Source organism: Metopolophium dirhodum, chromosome 1, assembly GCF_019925205.1.
Source record: "Metopolophium dirhodum isolate CAU chromosome 1, ASM1992520v1, whole genome shotgun sequence".
Lineage (NCBI taxonomy): Eukaryota > Metazoa > Arthropoda > Insecta > Hemiptera > Aphididae > Metopolophium > Metopolophium dirhodum.
The window spans coordinates 15,286,583-15,310,862 of record NC_083560.1 but is presented as its reverse complement, the minus strand read 5'-3'; the positions used below and the strand labels follow the sequence as shown (position 1 = coordinate 15,310,862).

The following is a 24,280-nucleotide window of genomic DNA, read 5'->3' as shown; positions in this document are numbered from 1 at the left end:
TATTCATGTAATCATGTATAATGGATATTTAGGAAACTACACCAAGTTGTTCTAGTTTGGTGTACTCAGGCAGCCGGACAATACCGGATGGATCTTCGTCGTCCGTCCATGTAACTCCTTTGGGGTAGTCTCTATCGTACGACCAACCACGTTCGGGCCTTTTTGTTCCGAATCACTGTTGTTTTGTGTCGACATTCACCACTCAAGTGTAAACCACTTTGCCGTCCACTTGAGCAGTTCTACCGAGTGAAGTGGACTGTCTCCGGACGCACGATGCGGTGGCAGATTAATATTTGTGCACGAGTTATCTTCTTCGTCGGCCGGTGGGTGAGGTAGTTGCGTTTGGCGTGAAAGCTTGGGGCGGGAAATCTTCTTCATCTGCTGGTAGTGGAGGAACAATCGACGAATTCTTGAGATATCGGAGCGGTAGTCTTTTTTGCAGGCCAGATGACGTTAGGGAGACAGATTAGTACGAATAGTTTGAAATTATCACCAAATATTTATTTTAGTAATTTCTGTATAAGATAACATTTAAAAAATATTTTGACTTCTTTATATTATTTATTGGCATAAGAATACATGTGCCCCAAGTGATACGCTGCCTAAATCGGTAAATTCACCCTCTAAGAAGGCATGGGCCCACGGATTTTGGGGGGTCCCGCTCGCAAAGCATCACCGACCAGAGCCGAGCAGCCTGGCTGACATGCCTACGGCGAAACACAGATTGGCAAAATTATAGACAAAAAACTTGACTTGCCCTTGGGCATAAACTTAACTAATAATATCCAAAGGGAAGGTGTAGTCATGGACTCAGCCAGCTACAACCTTGAAGGCCTATACTAAGGTTAAAAGGTGGTGCAGACAGCGTGGAATTCGAGGCCATGTCTCAAAACATAAACTGTAAAAAGAGTAAAACTCATTCAGAGGACAGTCCCGACCTGGTTAGCAAAAACCTCAATAAAAACTTTCCTGACATAGATGAACACATCACGACATGTCGAGCCATTGATGAAGAGATGATCACAGTTGGAAAGGTCTCCCGTAAGTGGAGAGACCAGATATTGCACGTGTTTGACGAGATTATGATCTCTTCTAGGAAAATAGCGTAATATATGTATATATAGCGTTGGGTATATAGGTAAAACTATAAAATATAAAATAATATTTTATCGTTTCTCGAGCTAATCGAAACCAATATCGAAATCGATAAAGATAATATTATTTTAACGTTAGCCACGATGATTGAAATTTTAAAATTCCAATCGATAAACATTATTTTATTTTATAAAAATAATTTTTTGGCTCAGTGTGGCGCGGTGTGTGCGTTCAGTTACGAAACCGTTTTGAGTGTACGCACTGGCCGGTGTCACTAGCTCCCAGATAGGTGACCGAGATTTTTAGTGACAAATCTTTGCCACACAAACACACACGTGTTAAAAAACTACAGTACCACAAGCTAATGACCTCAGTTACTAAACCCCCCTCCCAAACAAAAAAAAAATGCATTTATCAGTTGTATTTTATGTGTCAATTGCGTCAACAGTCAAAACATTAGCAATGAGTACTTCTATATGATATAATTAAATATAATTATTTTTTAATTTTTTAAAAATTTGTACTAAATCCATACTCTAAATTGTAATAACAAATTTAGTCATGATTTATCACACGCTTTAATTCTTCAAGACAACTTTCAACGACAACAGTTAACATTTGTATATTTTTCTAGAACCATGTATATCGATGGTGGTAAGGCCAAGTAATGTAAGCCACAAAAATGAAATTTTACAGGAGAGACTAAAATCTTAATAGTTTTGTTAAAAATTATCCAATGAAGTTAAAATTTAATTTTTTTATTGTTGATTACGTATTTTAATAAATAATTATACAATTAAAAGTTTTAAATTATTTTAAAACTACTTACTGTGCTTCAAATTGAAGGAAGTTGAGGGTTACAGTATTTTACATGGATTGATATTTTAAACGGTGGGTTAAGTTACGTTCTTTAGGGGATACATTTCTTATACATCACACCGATTAAATTTAACTAAAAATGTTCAATGAATGTAACCCTCAATATAATAATTATTGTTTAATAGAAATATAAAATATATTAATGTTAATAATATTTTTAATATAATATTATTTTATTAATAAAATCTAAGGCAGTAACGCCTTATATTTATGGGAGATCATAGGCAATTAAATACACATAGTAATATTATAATTATTTTGCAACAGATTAATACAATTATGAAACAAACAGCAAATACAATATAAGTATAACATTTAAAATAATATAAAAGTTCTTTTTATTTATTTAAAAAAACTTAATGAAATAAACAAATTGTAAATACAAGTATAACATTTAAAATATAAAAATTCCTTTTTTAACATCCTCTTAACATCCTGTCAGTCGAAAAATGTATTGTTTTTGTAACTATGATTTCTCGATTTAATAAGAAATTTAATATTTCGTAGTACGTAATAATAATAGTATTATCATTTATCACTATTATCATCAAATGGGTATTATTGGTTGCAACGTATTGTAAAATAGGTAACTAAAACAATGATGGCGCGGCGAGGGTTACATTATTTGACTGGGTTTGCTTGCAATTATTGTGGGATACGTTGTTGCTTACATCAATTGACTGGAGTTGCTTACAAATATTGTGGGATACGTTGTTGCTTACATCACTTAACCATTTGTTACTATTGTGGGTTACACTAATCTTAAATGAGTAAAACCTGAATTTTGCATTGGAAAAAATGATTTTAGGCTTACATTACTTGGAAAAAAACGTGTATTTACATGTGTTTTATCATTTTCAGTTAAAACCTCAATTTTGATAAAATTGTGGGTTACATTACTTGGCCTTTCCACCATCGATATTATTATAATTATAAGTTATGCCATAATATAATCGTATAAATTCTATAAAGATAGGTACAGAATTATAAAATTTTTTATAGATTATAAAACATAATATACAATCTGAAAGACTTAAAAATATTAACGTTATATTAGAATATTTTTTTACTTAATAATATCTTATAATAACTATTAAAACTTTATAACAATATAATATGAATTTTTGATTTATATAAATATAATAACTAATACGTTTTACATAATTAAATTGTTTTATAAAAGTAATCAATACCATCACGTATTCATAATTCACATTCACTAACTCTTTTTTACTATAGATTCACAATCTATCATCTATTTATATAATATATTATTTTTTTTTTTTCGAACCTAGTTAAGTTGGTTGTTAATTAATCAAGCAACTTAATTTAGGTTGATAGTTGAACGACTTAATTTAGTTCTAGAATCATGAATATTTTATTCACATTATTTTTTGTGAAGTTAAATATTTGTTAAAAAAACACTTGAATTTTTTTATTGAACCATGTTACTGTAGGTTTCCTTACGTTTTTTTGAATCTGTAAATAGTAAATATTTTATTCAGATTATTGGAAAACATATAAATAAATCTTACACTAGAATATCTCTTATTTCATATTTACATTTATATTAATATGACATTGAGAATTTTAAACAATATTGATAATATCATGTGAGTTCGTGATTTATATAAATATAATAATTACACTTATATAAACAATATAATAAATACACACGCATGAAAAGTTCTAGAAGTAAATAATAATTTTGCTACGCACAATTTGTTATACAAAAATACAAAAATAAACGTAATAAATAATTTGGTATCATTTAATAATTGTAATCGAATCCACCAATTCACAATTAAGATTAGATGAGAGTCTCCATCCTCTTTATCAGAAATGATATAGAAACAGTTAAATATAATAATTTTTTTTCTTGATTCCTGATAAATATTCACGGAAGTACATGATTTTCTAAAAACCTTCAAAATATGGACAAAAAACTTCTGACAAATTACGAAAAACCGCTTAAAATGGGATTTTAATTTCTAACGCTTTGTTTATCACCGTAGAATAAAAAATTATAACATGATAATATTAATTTAACTTAAATGATATAATAAATAATAAAAATTTAAAAAATCCAGACAGATAAACCATTTCCGATCAGAATCGATTTTCTTATACAATGATATTTTATTATTGAATTCAAGTTTAATACAATCCATTATAGATTGGCTCACTTGTAACCTTCTGTACAGCAGAGCGACATCCACTTACCCGCTTTTTAATATTAGGACATTTTGCCTTCATCATATTAATAACAAAATAGAGTAAATTACAAGCAAATAATTTAAAATTGTGTGTTTATTTAGGCTAAGAAAATTCTTGTAGAACCATATTTTAATTTATTACAACTATTAAATTTATTGATATGGAAAAACCGAGACATTACATTACGGTTATGTTACGATTATATTATAAAAATCTAGTCCTAGTGAGAAGTTTGAGACTGGTTCCCTTTCAATATATTTTAACTAACTATCGAAGTTTTACCTAAGCGTTTAATCATGACATTTCACGGCACATCTATGGACGCCTCACGCGGTTGGTAAACGATGCTTTAGACTTATATAAAAATTACTTTATAGTTTATACACAATAATATCTTCAAATATACAATTGGTAATATCATAGGCTGACTGACCATCTTCCCTCAGAATCGATTTTCTTATACAATGATATTATATCATTGAATTCATTTATACATAATCCATTACAGTGACCTACTGTACAGCAGAGCGACACACTTTCCCACCTTCTTTTAATTTTTGTTTTAATAATCAAGTTTTTGACATAATCAATTTTATTTCTCTGGAATTACTCAAAAACGAATAATTATAGATACTTGAAATTTTTACCAAATATATTTGATATTAGTAATTTCTGTATTTTTGTATTTCTGTGGTATTTATATAGTTATTGTCAATAAAAATTGTTCACTCAATCAAAAAAAATTTAATTTTAATTCAAGCTCTCTCGTGTGGTTAATAGTGTAATTAAAAAAAATTAACTGATCATAAATTCACAATAATTTGTTATGAACGTCTGAAGTTAGAATTTTAGAACACCAATTGAAATTGATAGTGCTATTGAACAACTAACTAATCAAAATACTCCACTAGAAAAAAAAAAAATAATTGTATGCTTTTTTAAGTGACTTGAACTTTTTTTTTTTTTTAAGTTTATGAGATACTAATGCTGTGTTTGAGCTTTAGAAATATTATTAATCTCAATGTTGTACATGTCTATATTAAAACCACGCAGAATTAATCTAAGGAACAAAACAAATAGTGATAAATAAACTAAAAAGCTTACAAATGAGCGCATGTAGTTTTATAATTGTTTTCAATAAAAAGTCAAAGATATTAAACAAAAATATAATGTTTGAACACGATACAATAACAATAGTTGTTTATGAATAAATTTAATAAAATAATAATTATTCACATGAACTCAGTTAATTAAGTTAAATTCATAAAATAACCTTTACATATTATACTACAAAAACATACCTACTAAGTACTAACAATAATTAAAATAATAACCAAAATAAATTATAATTTTAATACTAAATGAGGTGTAACCTGTGAGATCATATATTTTCGAACTCTCTGGACTCAGAATATTAAAGAATAAGAAGATTCATAAAGTGAACATTTATCTTGATAATCGTAATATCACCAGAATCATTTGCACAAGACTGGAGTTACATTTTCCAAATCTTATTTGATACTAGACAGTACATTAAACATGCAGTAAGCTACAACATGCACAATGCAAAATATCGAACGTGGAACATACCTGTAGAATACATAATGTTGTAGGAAAAACAATATATCAAAAATCACTGACAGCAAACCCAAACCAAATTTGGTCGGATCACCAAACACTGAGGCCCAATCATCTACAATATAAAAAAAGGATGATGAACTCACAAACAAAATATTAACAGTAGAAAATTATAGTTACTGTAGTTATATGCGTTGATAATCATCTGTAATATACTAAGTAATCCTCCTATGAAATCTAAGAATATGTTGCCGATACTCCAACCAATTGTACTCTTACGCTTGTAATTCATTACCGCCTAGAAATAAATTATTTTTATTGTCATACACAAAAAATATAAAATAACCATAGTACCTATTCAATATAATAGTACATGAATAAAACCAAGAACAAATTTAAGTATATATTAATTTTAGACTTCTAATTACAATGATCCACTAATAATAAGTTGGAGATGTTTGTTTTAGTAAAAGTTATAATTTATTGAAAATAACGGGTTTGAACATTTTTAGATGATGAGTGTAACACATACTTGTGGAATGTATTTGATGAGTGTTATAGTCAACTTGATATATGAACAATAATAAAGAAAGTCCAGCCATACTATCTTTTGTAAATATACTAGAACTAATAGTATGGCTATTAGTAATCCGTAAAAGGACATGATTGATTTTACTGTCCGAGAAAGTTGTTGATCACCTTTCTGCAAAATATATACATATTTAATTAAAACAGGACACTAGTTTACCGAATTACTTACATAATATACATATTTAAATGTTTTATATTTTGATGCAATAATATAATAATAATGATACTATTATTACATAAGCAATTTTAATAAACAAATGTAACTAAAGTTTACCTCATAAAAATAACATTGGGTCACAGTTATTAAAGTAGCAAATACAGCATGAATAGAAAAGAATATGTCGTTTAATTGAACTGGATTTAGTCCACGAGGATATCGGGCAAAGTAGTCTTTCTATTCAATCATATAAAACAGACAGGTAATTAAAAGGTGATAAAAGACATTGATGACTAATTACATTACTTCAATTTCAGGTATCCATAGACCAACATTGAACATCGAATATAACATAAATCCAATCAAGTTCAATGCAATGAAGTCAAAATTTAAACCAACAACACTAAAAATAATAATACAAAATATTAATAAATACCTAGATCAGATTTTAATCTATACTGCATGTGCAGTATTCTACTATAACATTTTCAAAAATATGAAGTACAGTAGAACTTCGATTAACCGTCACTGTTGGGACCGGGGCTATGACGGTTAATCGAATAGACGGTTAACGGAAATTTTGAAAAAAAAACGTGTAAATACATATACACATTTATTATATTTTATATTTATATTATATATTTAACATATTTTACGTGTGTACTTTAAAAAAAAAAAATACTTACATTGTAACAAATTATAAACATACCACACATATTATAAAAAAAAATCTGTCATTTTAGTTTGTTTTATTTTTAATTATTTTTTTTTTTCGGCGGTGACTGATGACGGATAACAGAGGGTGACGGTTAATCGAGTGACGGTTAATCGAAGTTCTACTGAACTATATTATAAAAAAGACTTATGTCCATATGCATAGTCCATATTTTGTGTCTTACTATGTCTTATGTGACACACAAATTGATAATGCATACGGATATTAGAAAGGTACTAAATTAAAATTGATGAATAGTGGAACAAATTTATACAATTAAATTTAATATGTGGTTTTATAAATGCTATTTGCCATTAAAATAAAACATAAAAAGGTGGGTTAGTGGATGTCGCTCTGCTGTTCATTAGGTGACAAGTGGGTCACTCTAATGGATGGTGTTAAATTTGAATTCAATGATATAATAATATCATTATATAAGTAAAACGATTCCGAGCGAAAACAATCAGTCATCCTGTGATATTAGTATATTACTATGTTTATTTGATAATATTATTGTAAATAAAGTAATTTATATATTTTCCTATTTACGAACCTTGTTTTAAATTCATGTATCTACAGTCATTCGTTTTTAATTACAAAAAAATAAGAAAATCGTTACATGAGATATCAAATGAATATCAAATGTTGTAATTATACGAATTTCAAACGCTCATAAAAAATTTAATTTGACTTTCTTGTGGACATTTTTTTTCAGATAAAGGTAGACAAACTTATGAGGAATTTTAGAAATCTGAAATTTAAAAAGAAAATTTTTTATGAATTTCTAACTTAAATTAATTTGCAAAATTTTCATCATTTTTACGTACTTTTTCAATATTTGAACTTTGAATGATTAAAAAAAAAAAATAGTGTCCATGGATTTTTAATTTTTTTCATCTGATTTTGAAACAATAACCCAGAAATCTTCTATTAAATGTTCAAGTTTTTTTATCCAATGAATAAAATGTTATTGATATTTATAGAAAAAATAACTTAAAAAAATGGAAACTGAAAATGTCCGTAAACAGCTCAAAATGAGTCAAAATATTTGGAAAATGTTATGATGTATATAAAATGCTAATATAAACATTCAGTCAAAATTGCATGTATCTATGGTCATTTGTTTTAGAGATGCACCAAAAAACCAAATCGATTTTCTCAAAAACAGATTTTGCGTAAAAATTCCCGTTTTTCTTTAATTTTTCTTTTGTTTTTCACTTCGCTTTAAAAACTACTGGGAAATGTTTACTTCTGACCCCCCCAAAATACCAATAAGATTCACATTCCTATCAGAAAAGTAACTGTTTAAGAAAATCAAAGCATTTTTACTGTCCTAAAAGGTGATGACAGACACAAAAATTTAAAAAAAATAAATAAAAATAAAAAAAAAAACACACATCATTATAAAATGAATACATTCATCGCTTCGCTCAGAATCTAAAATGAATAAATACAATCTGTTAATATCTTGGTTAACATTACACAGGATTTATACAAACCAAAATTCAAAAAAACATCCAACAACGTATACTTGTTAATATTTTTTAATAATACGAGACCAATGTCTTTCAATTGAATCAACTAAATAATAATAATACAACTTATATAATAACTGGCATCAGTACATTCAAATTTTTACTTTAATTTGTTGAAATTTCTGATAGGTCTTAAATTGTTATAGCACTTATAAATTATACATAAGCTGTCCAAAGGCTGGATGTCTACCATGCAGAATATTTTAATTAAATAATATTATATTAATACGTCTTCAAATATCGAGTAATTACCGTTAAAAAATGAATAATAAAATATTTCTCAACACAACCTAAAATTATTTTGTTAAATTTAAAAAAATTTAAATTACCATGTTTGTTAATTATTAGGTATACGTTATATCTATAAGATCCTACAATTCTCCTTGGATATCTTATATTTAACTGGTCGTCCCCCCGACCACGTTACAGTGGTATCACCCGTATTGGACAATACGCGGTAAACCAACTATACGCCTTACCCTCGTATTCTCTAGTTAATGACACTCTCTAAAATTAGAATGGCACTGTTAACTCGTTGAGGTACGATGGTATGCGCTTGTCAATTCTTAGTTCGTTCATATCTAGTTGAAATGATTCAAAGATTACATATAACTTGGCACTATTCAGTTTAATAAAACTTCATTGACACATAGTATATCCCGGCGCTGCTCCTATAAAAGGTAAGAACGTAAGAATGACTAAAATAGTGTTTAACTCGGGTTTTCAGGTCGGAAACACTTTTATTGCATTAAAACAAACATAAATAAAACACTTAGCAAATTCAGATTGCCTAGCTCGTACTAGTGTACTACGATCAGCGTTTCACACGCACGTCGTACCTACGTCCTTGCCGAATCACTCAGCGACAACGGGACCCTTGTGCCTGCGCGTACGGCGGTGTTATATAGAAAATATTATTGTCGCCTCAGCACATCTTGCTTCGCTGGCCTGACCAATGTCAACAATTTACAATTTAAAATATTCCCAACTATATTACATATATTATATTAAATAATATTATTTTGACGACCGTCTACAATATACGACAATAGGCATGGACTAAGATATATTTTAGTCCGTAACATAAGTAACACATGTGTGTGTGTACTGCGTGTGTGCAGTGTCGCAACTACCGCTAGTGCGGGCGGTGCTAGCCTCACAATGAAGGGGGGGGGGCTCAGATTTTATCATTATCTACCATGCATAATATTATAAAACAATTGTAAAATCAAATGTAAGAATTCAATCTTTCTGAATTTTGTATTCTCGTGTATATAAATATTAAGTATACATATAGGTCCTATTTCATTGGCTCAAAAAAAAAAGGAAAAATGGGAATTTTTACGCAAAATCGATTTTAAACAAATCGATTTTGGTTTTTGATGTAACTCTAAAAAAAATGACCGTAGATACATACAATTTTTACTGAATGTGTATATTATCATTTTCTATACACTGTAACATTTTCAAAATATTTTGAGCGGCTTACGGACATTTTCAGTTTCCAATTTTTTTTAGTTTTTTATTCTATACCTAATGGCTAATATTAATAAAATTTGTTGGGTAAAAAAGCTTGAAAATGTTATAGAAGGCTCCACAAATATTGTTTCAAAGACCGATGATAAATATTAAAAATCAATTTTTTCTATTTAAATCTAAAATTTGAAAATGTAATACAATATTCCTCATAAGTTTTTTTAACTCTATAAAAAAAAAAAATGTCTGCATGCAAATCAATTAAATTTGTGTTTGAAGTTCATATTTTTACAAGATTGGATATTCACTCGATTTCTCATGTAGTGATTTTGTAATTTTGTTGTAATAAAACGAATTTCTGTATATACATAACAATTTCACTGAATGTTTATATTTTGATTTTTTATACTTTTTTTAAATTTTTTTAGTTTGGTTTTCTATAATTGTCAATAAAATTTTATTTGTTTGGTAAAAATGCGTGAAAATATAATACAAGGCTCCTGATAAATTGTTACAATAGCAGTTGAAAAATATTAAAAATATATTGGCACAATTTTTTTTATAAGTATTTAAAGTTCGAATTTTGACAAAATTTATCAAATTTAAAATTTAATAATTATTTTGTACTTAAAAATGTATAAAATGTTCAATTTTTATATCTTAAGGATGGAAAATTTAAAACAAGGTTTTACGTAAATAGTTAAATATATAAATTATTTAATACACAATAATTTCATCAAATATACTTAGTAATATTATATGCTGACTGAGCGCGTCTTCATTTAGAATTGTTTTTCTTATACAATGATATTATAATATTAAATTCAAATTTAACAACATCCATATAGTCACCCGCTTGTAACCTAATGTACAGCAAAGTAACACCCACTTGTCCAGCTTTTTCTAATTGCACAGTGGTTTTTTCTATTTGAATGTACTTTAAAGATTCATTAATTTGTATCTATTTTCAATCTTATCAACTTTATCTGTCATGGAATTTACTGATTAATTTAAATATTTAATTCCTAAGATAAAACTATGCATGCCATTTATAAATGTAATATATGTACCTAAAATAAATAAATTTATTTTGTTATTAGTATTTACTATATAAATAAATTTACTTTTAATCAGATGTTTAAGATATAATATTATAATGATATATTATTTGAGTATTTTTTTTTTTTTTTTATTGGGTAACCCGCGGCAACATAGGCCATTGGGTGTGGGGGAGGGCACTGTAGGTTTTTAAATTGGGTAGGTTGGTACACGTGTGTGTTGTTTTTTGGCAGAATTTCTAATGGGGCACCCGTAGGTTTCTGCCGTGCCCCGGGTGGGGGGATGGCGGCACCTATTCTCCGGACACCGTGACTTGCCCGAAAAAAAAAGCCGCCCGCGGCCAAGGTATCGAACTCGGGTCGGCCACTCCGTCCCCCACTTATTTGAGTATTATTGTCAAGTGGAGTTAGACATTTTTTTATTACATAAGTTGCAATTACTAAAGAAAAATGACAAGTGGGTAGGACACTTTTGTTGGATACATGATCTCAAAATGCCTGTATCCTGGCTGCCACTGTTTATGTCTTAAGTACATATAAGAAGAAATCCATTAAAATTTTAGGGGGGGCTAACATTTTATACATCAATGTGAGCAAAGGGCTCGGTTACCACACGTCACACACAGCCAAAAATACTTTATATTAATTTTTTTTTTGGAGGGGGGGCTTTTGGTATATTTGGTGGCTAAGCTCCCCCCTTATTTCCACCGATGTTACAGTAAAAACTAAAAGGGCCTCTAAAATATTTTTGAACCGGGGCCTCAAAATTGTAATTACGGCACTGTGTGTGTGTATGATTGTGTGCAATTATGTCTGACAATAAACGCGAAACCTCGATCGATCGAACGATGACTGTGACGAGTATTATATTATTATATCGTTACTCGTTTCGTTAGGTACCTGACAACAGAGGTTGCGGATCAGTGGCGTGTGTGATCATCCGAAAACGATCGGCGCCACTGTATTTTCGACTCGCACACATCGTAACGTAGTAATATTATTTTATTATTAATTTACTACTAATAAGATTGTCAATCGATAACCAGCATCTCTGTCTCACGCGTCAAAATGCCACCAGTGGTCGAATATTTATAATTACTTATTATTATTATTATTATTATTATTATTATTATTATTATTATAGTAGCTACTTGAAGCGTATTACACTATATTATATTGAAATAATATTGACCGATTTTCTCGAACAGAACAGGCTACCGTGTAGGTAGGTTCATGTTATTATAATAATTATAGTTGTTTCTTTAAATATGATACGTCGAACTGTCGATAAACAAGGTTGTAATGTCTGTACCTAGAATATTTTATTTTAACGAATTCTACATTGTATTTTATTGTTTTTATCTGCCATAACAATATGCATAATTTTTTAGGTTAAATCTATACATTTTGTAAGTTTTTCCGTTGTGGACAACAATGTTTGACAGTTATTTAAATAAAAAAGATACAGTTACTATTATGAGTTATATGGTAAGCTGCATGTAGGTACCTAAACAGTTAATTAAAAAATCTATATAGTATGGTACATCGGTTACTGTTCAACAAACAGTAGGCGGAATGAACATAAACAAAAGTCTGGCAGAATCGATAAAACCCAAATTTAAAACGTGATTAGTAAAAAATTTCAATAGACCACCTTAACCAACTGCCCAAGCTGTATTAAAATAGTTTTAACACATTATTGTAGTGTATTTAGTATATATAGCTGTCTGAAAATGGTATAAATAATTTGAATTTCATAATAAAAGTGGTTTTATCTTATTAAACATAACAATATAAATTGATTGAGATGATACTACACAACACCAATATATTATATTGTATAGCTTAAAAGTTTAAATAACATATCCCAAAAAAGATACTTTGTATAAAAATAAGGTAAAATAGAAACTAATAACTTATTTTTTTTAGTTGACAAAAATTAAATTAGTTAAAATAAATATTTAGGTCAAATTTATTATTTTTATTACATTTCTTTATAGGTAGGTAGTAAAATAAAATTCACCTTGTTAAGTTTTTGTTATGTCTTGTGGTTTGAGATAAGTCACCAGTGATGAGTTTATAATTTTTTTTCATTCCATCCAATTCTATCAATCTTAAATATTTAAATACATTGTTTTTCATGAATACAAAATAATTTGAAATTATTACTTAAAATAACCATCAGAAATATGCTATAATATAAAAATATTAAATTTTAAATTTGATAAATGTTGTCAACATTTGAACTTAAAATGTTTAAAAAAAAATTTTGCTTGCGTATTTTTATATTTTTTTACTGCTATTGTAACAATATATCAGGAGCCTTGAATTAATTTTTCTGGCTTTGTACCCAACAAATAAAATATTATTGATATTTATAGAAAAAAAAAACTAAAAAAATTGAAAACGGATAATGTCTGTAAACAGCTCAAAAACAGTCATATTATTTGGAAATTGTTATAGTGTATAGAAAATGCTAATATAAATATTCAGTGAAATTTTCAAGTATCCACAGTCTTTCGTTTTTTAATTACAACAAAATAAAAAAATCGTTACACGAGAAATCGAGTGAATATCAAATGTTATAAAAATATAAATTTCAAACGCTCATAAAAATTAATTTTGACTTTCTTCTAGAATTTTTTTTTTTGATAAGGGTAGAAAAACTTTTGAGGAACCTTGTATAGCATTTTAAAATCTTAGATTTCAAAATAAAAAGTTTTATGAATTTCTAACTCAAAATAATTTGCAAATTTTCGTCATTTTTAGGTATTTTGTCAATATTTGAACTTTAATTGCTTATAAAAATAAATTGTGATTATGGATTTTTAATATTTTTCAAATGTTGTTATACCTCTTGGGTACAAATTCGATATTTTAAATTTGGTGCGACGCGGCTGTCACATCCCGTGTCACAATATTTTCACACTATTGCTCCGCCGTTGAAACTATGCGATTGAACTTTGTTTAAAAGTTGCACCAAAAACCAATATCGATTTTCTCAAAAACAGATTTAACATAGAAATTCCCGTTTTTCCTTCATTTTTCTTTTGTTTTTCACTGCGATTTTGAAAACTTCTATGACATTTTTACTTTTAAAGTGCATATAATGATGTATAGCGGATACTAATATAAATGTTCAGTGAAAATTTTAAGTATCTATGGTAGTTTGTTTTAGAGTTACGCTAAAAACCAAAATCAATTTTGCGTAAACTATCCTGTTTTTCCTTAATTTTTATGTTTTTTTCCCGGCGCATTTGATAACTATTATGAATTTTTAATTTTTACTGCCCCAAACGGTGGTGACAGACACACACACAAAAAAAAACACATCATTGTAAAATCAATACGTTAATCGCTCGATATATTCTAAAATAATAAAATATATTATTTTATTCGTGAAATATACCAATTACACATTTTATATTTAAAAATAAAGCAGTAACTAGCTATATTTTAAAACCTACTGCTTTATAATTCAGTAAGTATATGCCTCTAAAAATATAAAATAAGTTTTTATTTTTTTAGTTACAACCAAAGTTAGTTTTTAGTTTCAAAAACCAAAATTACATTACTTAAATTATTTTAAACATACATCCACAAGCAGGGTATCATACGCTTACAGGTATGTAATACACTTACTTCTTGCTTTACATACGATAAACAAGAAAAATATCCAAAGTAAAAAAATCGTAGAAAAATTTACCAGAAAGAGAAAAATACCTGAGGATATAATATCCGATAAGTATCCTTCAATAGTAGGTACGTTAGCATTCATTTAATTTATATAATTATATTCAAAGTGTACAAAATTAAAAATAATAATAATAATAATACTTAATAATAGTGTATGACTAATTAGTAACATTAATAATATTATGTAAAGCACGGTGATTTATTTTTTTATCTAGTTTTTTTATTTATTTTCACAGTAGATAGATAGGTATATACCTACTATTCCAAATAAATAAGTAATTATTTCCCACATACCATAAAAACTTAAGACTCGACTAATCGACTGCAGATCATAGTTCACCGGGCAGAGGAGATATTTTAATACCTACCTATATTATATACGAATATATTTTAACGTTAGACGCGTTATTCGATTAAAACATTTGGTTATGTAATAAATTATATGTCTACCTTCTACGTTAATAAACACATAAAATTATATGGAACCAATAATGATCATATACCGGAGTAGAAAATTTAAAAACACAATTTAAAATTATAAAATAAATTATTTACGTAAATTAAATCAATATAAATTCGGACCACCCAGAAGGAATGCAATTGCATCATACCGCGGCATCTTACAGCCACGTCAAAGGAAAATACACAAAACAATAATCACAAACGGATGCAGATTATCAGAACGCAATTAAAAAATAGAATTCTTCATTAGTATCAAAATATTATAATTCACAGCCATCAACGCATTAATGATGTAGATATATGGAAACCACCGTCTCACAGCAGATATTGAAAAAACGATACGGATATGTACCACATGACGCAATCGTCTACAATAACAAGGCAATTAAAACAACTACACATTCCAGACTTTATCATCTAGCCAGCATCCAATTCTACATACCCACAAAATTTAATCTAATATTGACACACAAATAATAATAAAACAAATAAGAATTCAGATCAAATATCAAAAGTCAAAAATATTAACTTACAAACTTAATAACTTATAACTACTTTATCACATTCCTCGCCATGTAAAACACATGACTTACTACAAGTACCATTCAAACGAATCATTGTCAACCAACGAGTCACAGACCAACCACGCATGAGTACTCCAAGTTACAAGAAAATAAAATCACAAATACATACATTTCTTATGAAAATACAAGCACAAGTAATATGTGGTTACCTCAATAATAATAAACAACAATAGATATTCGTCAAAGTGCAAATTTCAATATAAGCGTGTAAGACGCACGTTAGTATCTAAACTTCAAGGCCAATCAGCCAGCACGCGTGATGCTGCCCTGCGATGATCTAAGAGGGGACAAAACCAGTTATATAACGGCAAAGTAACATCGGAAAATCACTTAGGGCCGTTCTTACAATGTCCGGTTAAAGTCAACTGACACTTAACCGGCTGAATTCTGCCGTTAAAAAAATGTATCATCAGTCGGTTAGCGTTAACCGACACTTTACCAGACATTGTAAGAACGGCCCTCAGTCTATCTCGAGTCCAGTCTATGTCCACAAGGAGAGCAGTGTGTACCTCTACGGGCATGATGCTTCTCTGCAAGAAACAGTACACAAGACCTACGCCATTCAATATCAATGACACACACAACAATTCATTCTATCGTTCGTTATAATTTATTCAAAGTCGAATTCAAATATTGCCTTAAATTAATACACCACGTTTGATCTTATAGGTTCGAAATTCATATTTTATGATAATTTAAAACAAAACAAATCGTTTCATTATTTATACTACACATATACAAAATCTTTTTATTATACAGACAATATCTTATCTCATCACTGAGTAAGTAAGAGAACAGTTCGAAATTTCATCTATCCAGTTGTGGTCAACGGCCAGTCAATAATATTATCTTTATAACAACCAGTAGGCTACACGTCCCCTCTAATTAATAACACTTTTACTGCTTCGGGCAACTACGTGGCACGTTTGATTGATTTGTATGGTTTTTACGACGGTCAAAATCATTCTGTTTTATCAATGTACCTATACATGTTTATGTTGCAATGTGCCATGATATTGTATCAAAAATAAACACTTTACTTTCAACACAACAAGACGTACTTAGGTACATTCCGCAAATATTATAATATTGATTGTATATCAACTAACTGTTTGAGATATGACACAAATCTAAACTAAACTCGTATGTATTAAGTATAATGTATATAGTATATACCGTATCAAATTTTTATAAATTATCGGTTGTATCTAGTTGTATGTCAAACGAAATATTTGTTGTTATTTGGCCTTGTTATTTGTTAATTGTGTATTTTACTTCAAATAGAACACGTCAACTACTCCAGATGAATTAATTGTGGCTTTTTGAAATAAATTATTTGAATAAAATAATGTCTTACGCATAGGAATATTATAAACGTGTAACATTGCTAAGTTATTTTTTCAATTTATTAAACTAATGTATCGACTATACAAGTATTATTATATTATTAGAACATACCTAATTATTGCAGGAAAACTTAAAATTTAGAGACAACATGACGTAAATCTCCCACAGTATCACTATATAGTTAGGTACCTGCAGTTAGGTGTATGGAGCCGTCTGAGTTGGTTTGACGAAATAATATATCGAGTGTATTCTAAATTCAATTCTAAATGAGTTTGTTATATACAGTATACACGTTGATAAGACCACAAAATAAATCGATAAGGAACTTTGTTCCAAATCAACATCTCAAATCGGACTTTTAAAACCAATGGCAAATGTTATCTATATAGATAACACTTATTTACTCCGTTTACAGTCTAACGCTGAATACCAACAATTTGAAATTTTGTTTTACTCTATACAAGTATACTAACTTACTACAGAATATATAGGGACAGTTTGACAATATTATCTCCGATTTCGTACATAATATCTAGTACAGAGCAGTATCTCACCCGAAAATCTATACGGCCATATTTTTATAAGTAGATAATTAATACCTATATACCTAATATATTATTATTATATCCTCAGTGGCCGGTCGAGTGGAATAATCCGATAAATTCGTTTGAACTCGGTATAGCCGGTGCACGATTATAGGTAGCTACAATGCGCTTATGGCAAGACGAGTTACAGCTATTGTACGCCGGGTTAAATGAAAACGAAGAACAATAAATTTAATAATTATCATTTTTATTCAAATATTTCATATGATAAACCATTTGAGAGCTGTATCTACCATGTTACATTACTTGTATTATGTATTCGCGAACCAAACGAAATATGATGATAGCCAACATTATATTATTGTACGGCCCGGGTACGAACAATAATAGGCCGTGTCGCCCGGTCACCAAAATATTTCTTGCGCCGTGACACCACTACTTACCAACCGTCCTGTGTCTTAGTACTCAACAGGAATTGGACATGTTCGTCGAGAAAGACATGTGAGTACTAGTTTGCATATGGGGTGTGTAGGCGTGTACTTGTGTGGGCGTGTGCTTAAAAACTATAGAAATACAATTATAAAAGTAGCTTTAGAGTTCAAAATATCGGTGTATAATTTACACAAACAAATAATTGTAGTATATTATAATATTAATACAATTATAAATAATAATACACGGGCCTTTTAGCCGAACGAATATAATACAACTTAGGACTTTAGGAGCTACAGCTATATGAGCTGTAATATAAATAATAATAATATGCAGCCATTCTAGCTCAACAGCTATATAGTAATGCTAATAATAATAATAATATATATATAAAAAACTCACAAATATGAAGGTGCTCGGCTGGCAAGCTGCTACCTATCCTATATTTTTACGAATAATAATAACACACGTCACACACAATGCGTCGGAACAATATTTAAATGTAATAAATAATAACATAAAATAATGGCGGCGATACCCGCCTAACAATATTATTATAATACAATTTTACGGCGATTCACGCACGTAAGGAAACACTCATTCCGCGTAGGCGCTACGGAACGGACTGACACTACCTGGCGGCCAATGCTGGCCGATGCCACGTCACAACCTAATCTACATAATATTATATAATGACTTAAAAATAATTATTAGATATCATGACCGTGTGCGTGTGTGTGGTGGTCGGTGTTATGGTAATATTATGATTGTCACTGCGGTGGCGACAATCATTGTAATTTTCGATTTACGAAAGAAAAATAACAGAACAGTATTTAAGTGTAATTTCTAATAATTGTTTATAATAATATTGTATACCTCTTCGATGTCATTATAAAAAAGAAAGCGTAGAACGGCTCCCGCTTAACACAAGAATATAATATTATAATATACAAAAATACAAAACATTAAAATATAATTGTTCCACGTGGTGTTTATTTGAATAGGTATGCACGTTTCGGCAATCGGAAAAATAAAAGTGTACGCAAAAGAGGTACAAAATTAAAATATTCGTCCCAAAACAAAATGCATATTTTTATATTTTTGGTTTTTTATGTTTTTTATAATTTTTTTCTGTTTTCGAATTTTGCTTCTGTATTCCCAATAACATCCGTCGATTAACAATTAAACATTCTTTTTACACATATTTTATAAATTATTTATCATTTTACACAGGCTGTATAACTGTTTTTGTTTTTGTTTATTAGCACATTTCGTCTAATCAAATGAACTATGACCTAACTTCATTCTTATTTTCTTTTAAAAATGTTTAATGCATAATTTAGTGCACTGGAATTTTAAATTATATATTAAAATTGTTTGGGGTACAAAGCTCATTTTTTAAGGTTTTCCTGTGTATTATAATTATGTGAATTATAACTACATGATAAATATGTGAAAACGACTATGGTCTGTAATCGTCACTAATCGAACGTAATTATTATGATGAATGTTATAAACTTACTAAGTTGTATTATATTATATATTATAATTTATAATATTATGTAGATTCGAGTGGTTCGACCTTATCAGTTATCATAATATAATACACTATACTCAGTACACACTACTGAGACTATTTGTTTTCGTGACGTGAAAGTGAGCTGAAAGAAATCACAATTTCGTTTCTGGTTTGTAAGCATACAATATTACATTTCATAGTCGGTACCTTTCTACTATTATAAATAGTACTTGGAATTGTTTACGAATTTGAAAATAGTCATCGAAAAAATGTGAGTCACGATACCCTAGTAAACAAACGTTCAAAATGTAACAATATATATATTATATATATTGTATTGTATTATATTTTGTATTATTATTAATATCTAATTTTTTAGTACGCTATTAATATATTCTATTAATATTAATATGCGTTGTGTTAAAATCGATATAATATTAAAATATTATACATTCATAATAGGGGCCTATATGTGTACCAAATAAAACAGGTATTCTGATAATATTAAGTCAATCGAACAACTATTATTTCCGCGATTGATTATACGTGACTATTCAATTTGTGTGATCATTTTTTGGGACCGGAAGTAAATATAATCTAAATAAACCAAAATTGATCAAAAGTCAATGAGCGATGGAAAATACGTGTTTTCGTGTCAAAATAAAGTAAACAAAAATGAAAATACTTATCATCATACATGTATTGTTCGAACGGGTCCATATAACTCATAAGTACAGATATGAGATTTTGTATGATCTGATAATTGTGATTTTCCACAAAAAATGATGGAAGAATTTCCATCTGCTTCAGAACGATCTACATAATATCCCATAATACTATAATAAAGTGACAGATCGTTTGATAAAATGTTATTCGTGCAACTGCCCAAGTATATTATTATTAATTTAAATGTAAAATAGAGACACAATTTAAATATGACTAAAACAAAGAAGCACATGCTGTGCCATGTAGATAAATACCGAGAAATTATACTTTTTGATCGGAGGACCAGTCATTGATATGTCTTACACTTTCATTGATAGCTCCCGGAAATTTGGTAGGTTTAAAAAAAGGTAATCTTTCTGACATGTTGTTCTTTTTTTTATATGAATTTTTTTTTATTTAGAAATATTTCTACGCTGTGATATTGTTTCATTAATTCATTATTATTTTTTATATTTTAATTTTTAATAATATTTAGGATTATTTTACAGGATTTATGTTTTATTAATGTATTATTTTAGAACTGTAATTTTCGTAATTATCTAAGAAAGTTGATGCTGTGTCTTGATATATGGCTAGAAATGATTTTTTTATTCTGGAGTCCAACTATTGATGCTACTGGCTTTATTATATTTTTGAATAAATGAATCTACATTTTCGTGAATAGTGCCCGAAAATTTGGTTGGTTTGTTAAATGGTATTCTATGGGTACGTCATATTGTTTTGCTTTGTATGTAAATGGTTTTCTATAAAATCAGCTTGGTTCCACTCTACTTTTATATATTTAAATAGTCTGGATTTTGGCTCTGATAATATGTTTATATTGGTTTATGAAGCAGCGATTTTTATAAATTGTTTAGCAACGGATTTATACTGAGTTGAAATCCAAATTTGAGTTTTAGTATCAGTTGTTATAATTATTACCCTGATGCAATGTCTGAGTAGTGAAATTAGTTGTAATTTTTGATTGCGATTTAGAACGTTAAGACTATTTTTAATAGCATTCATTTTGAAAAATTTGTTCTGTTAATGTGTTTATTGTGATTTATACTCGAAGTAAAGATTCAAATATTTCAATGATTTCTAGTAATAGGTCTGATGCAGAATTGGGTATTATAGCGCCTCTTACTAATTTATTTAATAAGAAATTTATTAAAATATTGGCTCTATTTGTAGTAAATAAATTGAGGTTGGATAAAGCTTTGAAGATAATGTAATTTAAGTGTAAATATAGTGAGTTTTGGTTATTTATTATGCAATTATGTGGATAATCAACAATTATTGATGACCTGATTCAACGGGCAAAGGGACGCGTCTGGTGAGACCACGTACATGAAGATGGCCCCCTGACTTTGTCCAAACATTTTCAAAACTATTGTAAACAATTGTAAATTAATTGTAAATAATTGTAAATTACATTTGCGAATTTGTAAATCAGCAGATAACTTATAAATCAAAAAACAAAAGTCGGGGGGCCAAGTTCACGTAGCCCCCCGACTTTAGCCGATCGCCTCCGGACAAATTGCAAACAATTGTAAATTAATTGTAAATAATTGTAAATTACATTTGCAAATTTGTAAATCAGCAGAAAACTTAGAAATCAAAAAACAAAAGGTGGGTAAGTGGATGTCACTCTGCTGTACTGTAGGTTACAAGTGGGTCACTGTAATAAATGGTGTTAAATTTGAATTCAATTTCTGTTTTATTTAATACTTAATATATGCTAATTTACCATTATATCTCCTGTTGAAACAAAACTTTAATTTTTTTGGGAGATCATTATGAGATTGCGTTATGTAGCATGTTATTTTTAAAACTAAACCGTTTGTATAAAAACCCAATGCTTTCAGTAATAACGCATCGTGTGGCCCCAGCATTAAATCAAATTATATTGTTTCGACTGTACCTATTGTTATTATTATTGCATGGTGGACGTGTCGTTACTTGTGTGTTGTATTTTTTCGGGATTTCCTATTTTTTTGTAAAGGCATCGTCTAGATATGCCATTGACGATTTCTGTAGACAACAATAATAATATAGGCTAGAGTTTACAAATTGATAACAATATTATTAAATTAAAATTATAGTGATTGTGTTCTCATGTGCAGTCCAGATGTCCAGTCGCATGCTCTTGCATTTTACCCGGGTTTATATATTTTATAATAATTTGTGTATTGTTATATTTTACTTGAAACTTAATACATCTTGTTTATAATGGTAAGTTTAAAAATATTTTTAATTACAATAGTACCTATTATTAAAATAAATTTATTAAATGATACAGCCATAGGTACTTTTCATAGTCTACACCAGTGGTTTTCAAACTTTTTTTATACACGGCACACCGTACACTTCAAAACATTTTCACGGCACACTGACCTTTTTTTAGACAAACAAAATTGTTTTGAATTAATTATACTTTTATATACATTTAATTAGAAATGTGTGATTGATGGGATAACAAATATTTATTAATTATTTATTTATTTATTAATATTACAATTACAGTATAATTAGTTATTAAATTTATTTACAAAAAAAAGTGTAGTTTATAAATAGGTATATTTAATGAGAAATGTGTGCCTGATGGGCGTTACTAATATTTTTAATTCTTGGACAAATAGTTGATATACATACTCTCATTTCTTCTTCCACTGAATTTAGTTTTTCTCGTTTTTCTCGTTTTTTATTTTTTATATTCGTAAGCGCTGAAAACCCTTGTTCACAAAGATATGAGGTCGAGAACGGCAAAAGAATAGTCAGTGGTTTTATAGATATCTCTGGATATTCTATAGAAACATATATCCAGAATTTATTGAGAGTGATCTTTTTGAATTTCAACTGCAATGTTCGATAATTTTTAATTGAACAGAGATTTTCTTCTTCAACAAGATTTAAATCAACCAAGTCACTAATAGACACATTAAAAGGGTCTCGTACCCAGTCATAATTTTTAATATTAATACTTGGAAAATATTTATTCATTTTTACTTCTAACAATGTGATAGACTTGACTATTAATGACAAAATGTTGTCATTCGCAACTAGCAAAAAAGTACGTGGAAACATGATTAAATTACCTTGATTAATTTTAGTTTTCCATAAATTCAATTTTTCGATGAAAGCCATAATTTTGTCCGACGATGTTAGTATATTTTCATCACAACCTTGCATACTTGAATTTAGTTTATTGAGATCAATTTTTGTATGCCATAAAGTTATAATACTTAATTTCTATCAAGACATTTGATTTGATTATATTTTTATCTGAATGATTAGTTAAGATAAGTTTTTGGTTCTTACAATATCCATCGATGTAGTAAGTTACTTTATAATGGATGTAATATTAGGTATAGGGATGTATATATAATATAATATCTATGGTTAACACTTCAAAGTGGGCCCACCGCATAACATATATTTCAAAATTACTTATAGATACTATCATTTATGAGGCATATGTAACGTCGACGGGTTTCTAACTCACGCGACATAATATAATATAATAATATATAATATTGTATCTGTTTTTTGTGTTTTACTTTAGTTTATATTAAAAAAATGTAAATTGATAAAGAATCAATAAAAAATCTGTTAAAGCAAATTGATAAAAAATATGTTTGATAAAAAATTCATTATTCAAAATATCTATATTTTAAATTCAAAAATCG

The 24,280-nt window shown here is 28.6% G+C and overlaps 1 protein-coding gene across 1 annotated transcript; it reads right to left on the bottom strand.

Annotated features, from left to right (window-relative positions):
• Nucleotides 1–28: 28 nt before the first annotated feature.
• LOC132933270 (cystinosin homolog) lies at nt 29–23,783 on the bottom strand. The gene is made up of 8 exons (XM_060999585.1): nt 23,690–23,783; nt 23,247–23,398; nt 6,824–6,916; nt 6,635–6,754; nt 6,302–6,472; nt 5,950–6,067; nt 5,782–5,884; nt 29–158 (listed from the first exon to the last, which is right to left on the bottom strand). Exons 1-8 carry the CDS (start codon nt 23,781–23,783, stop codon nt 29–31), a joined length of 981 nt encoding a protein of 326 aa, XP_060855568.1.
• Nucleotides 23,784–24,280: the final 497 nt, after the last annotated feature.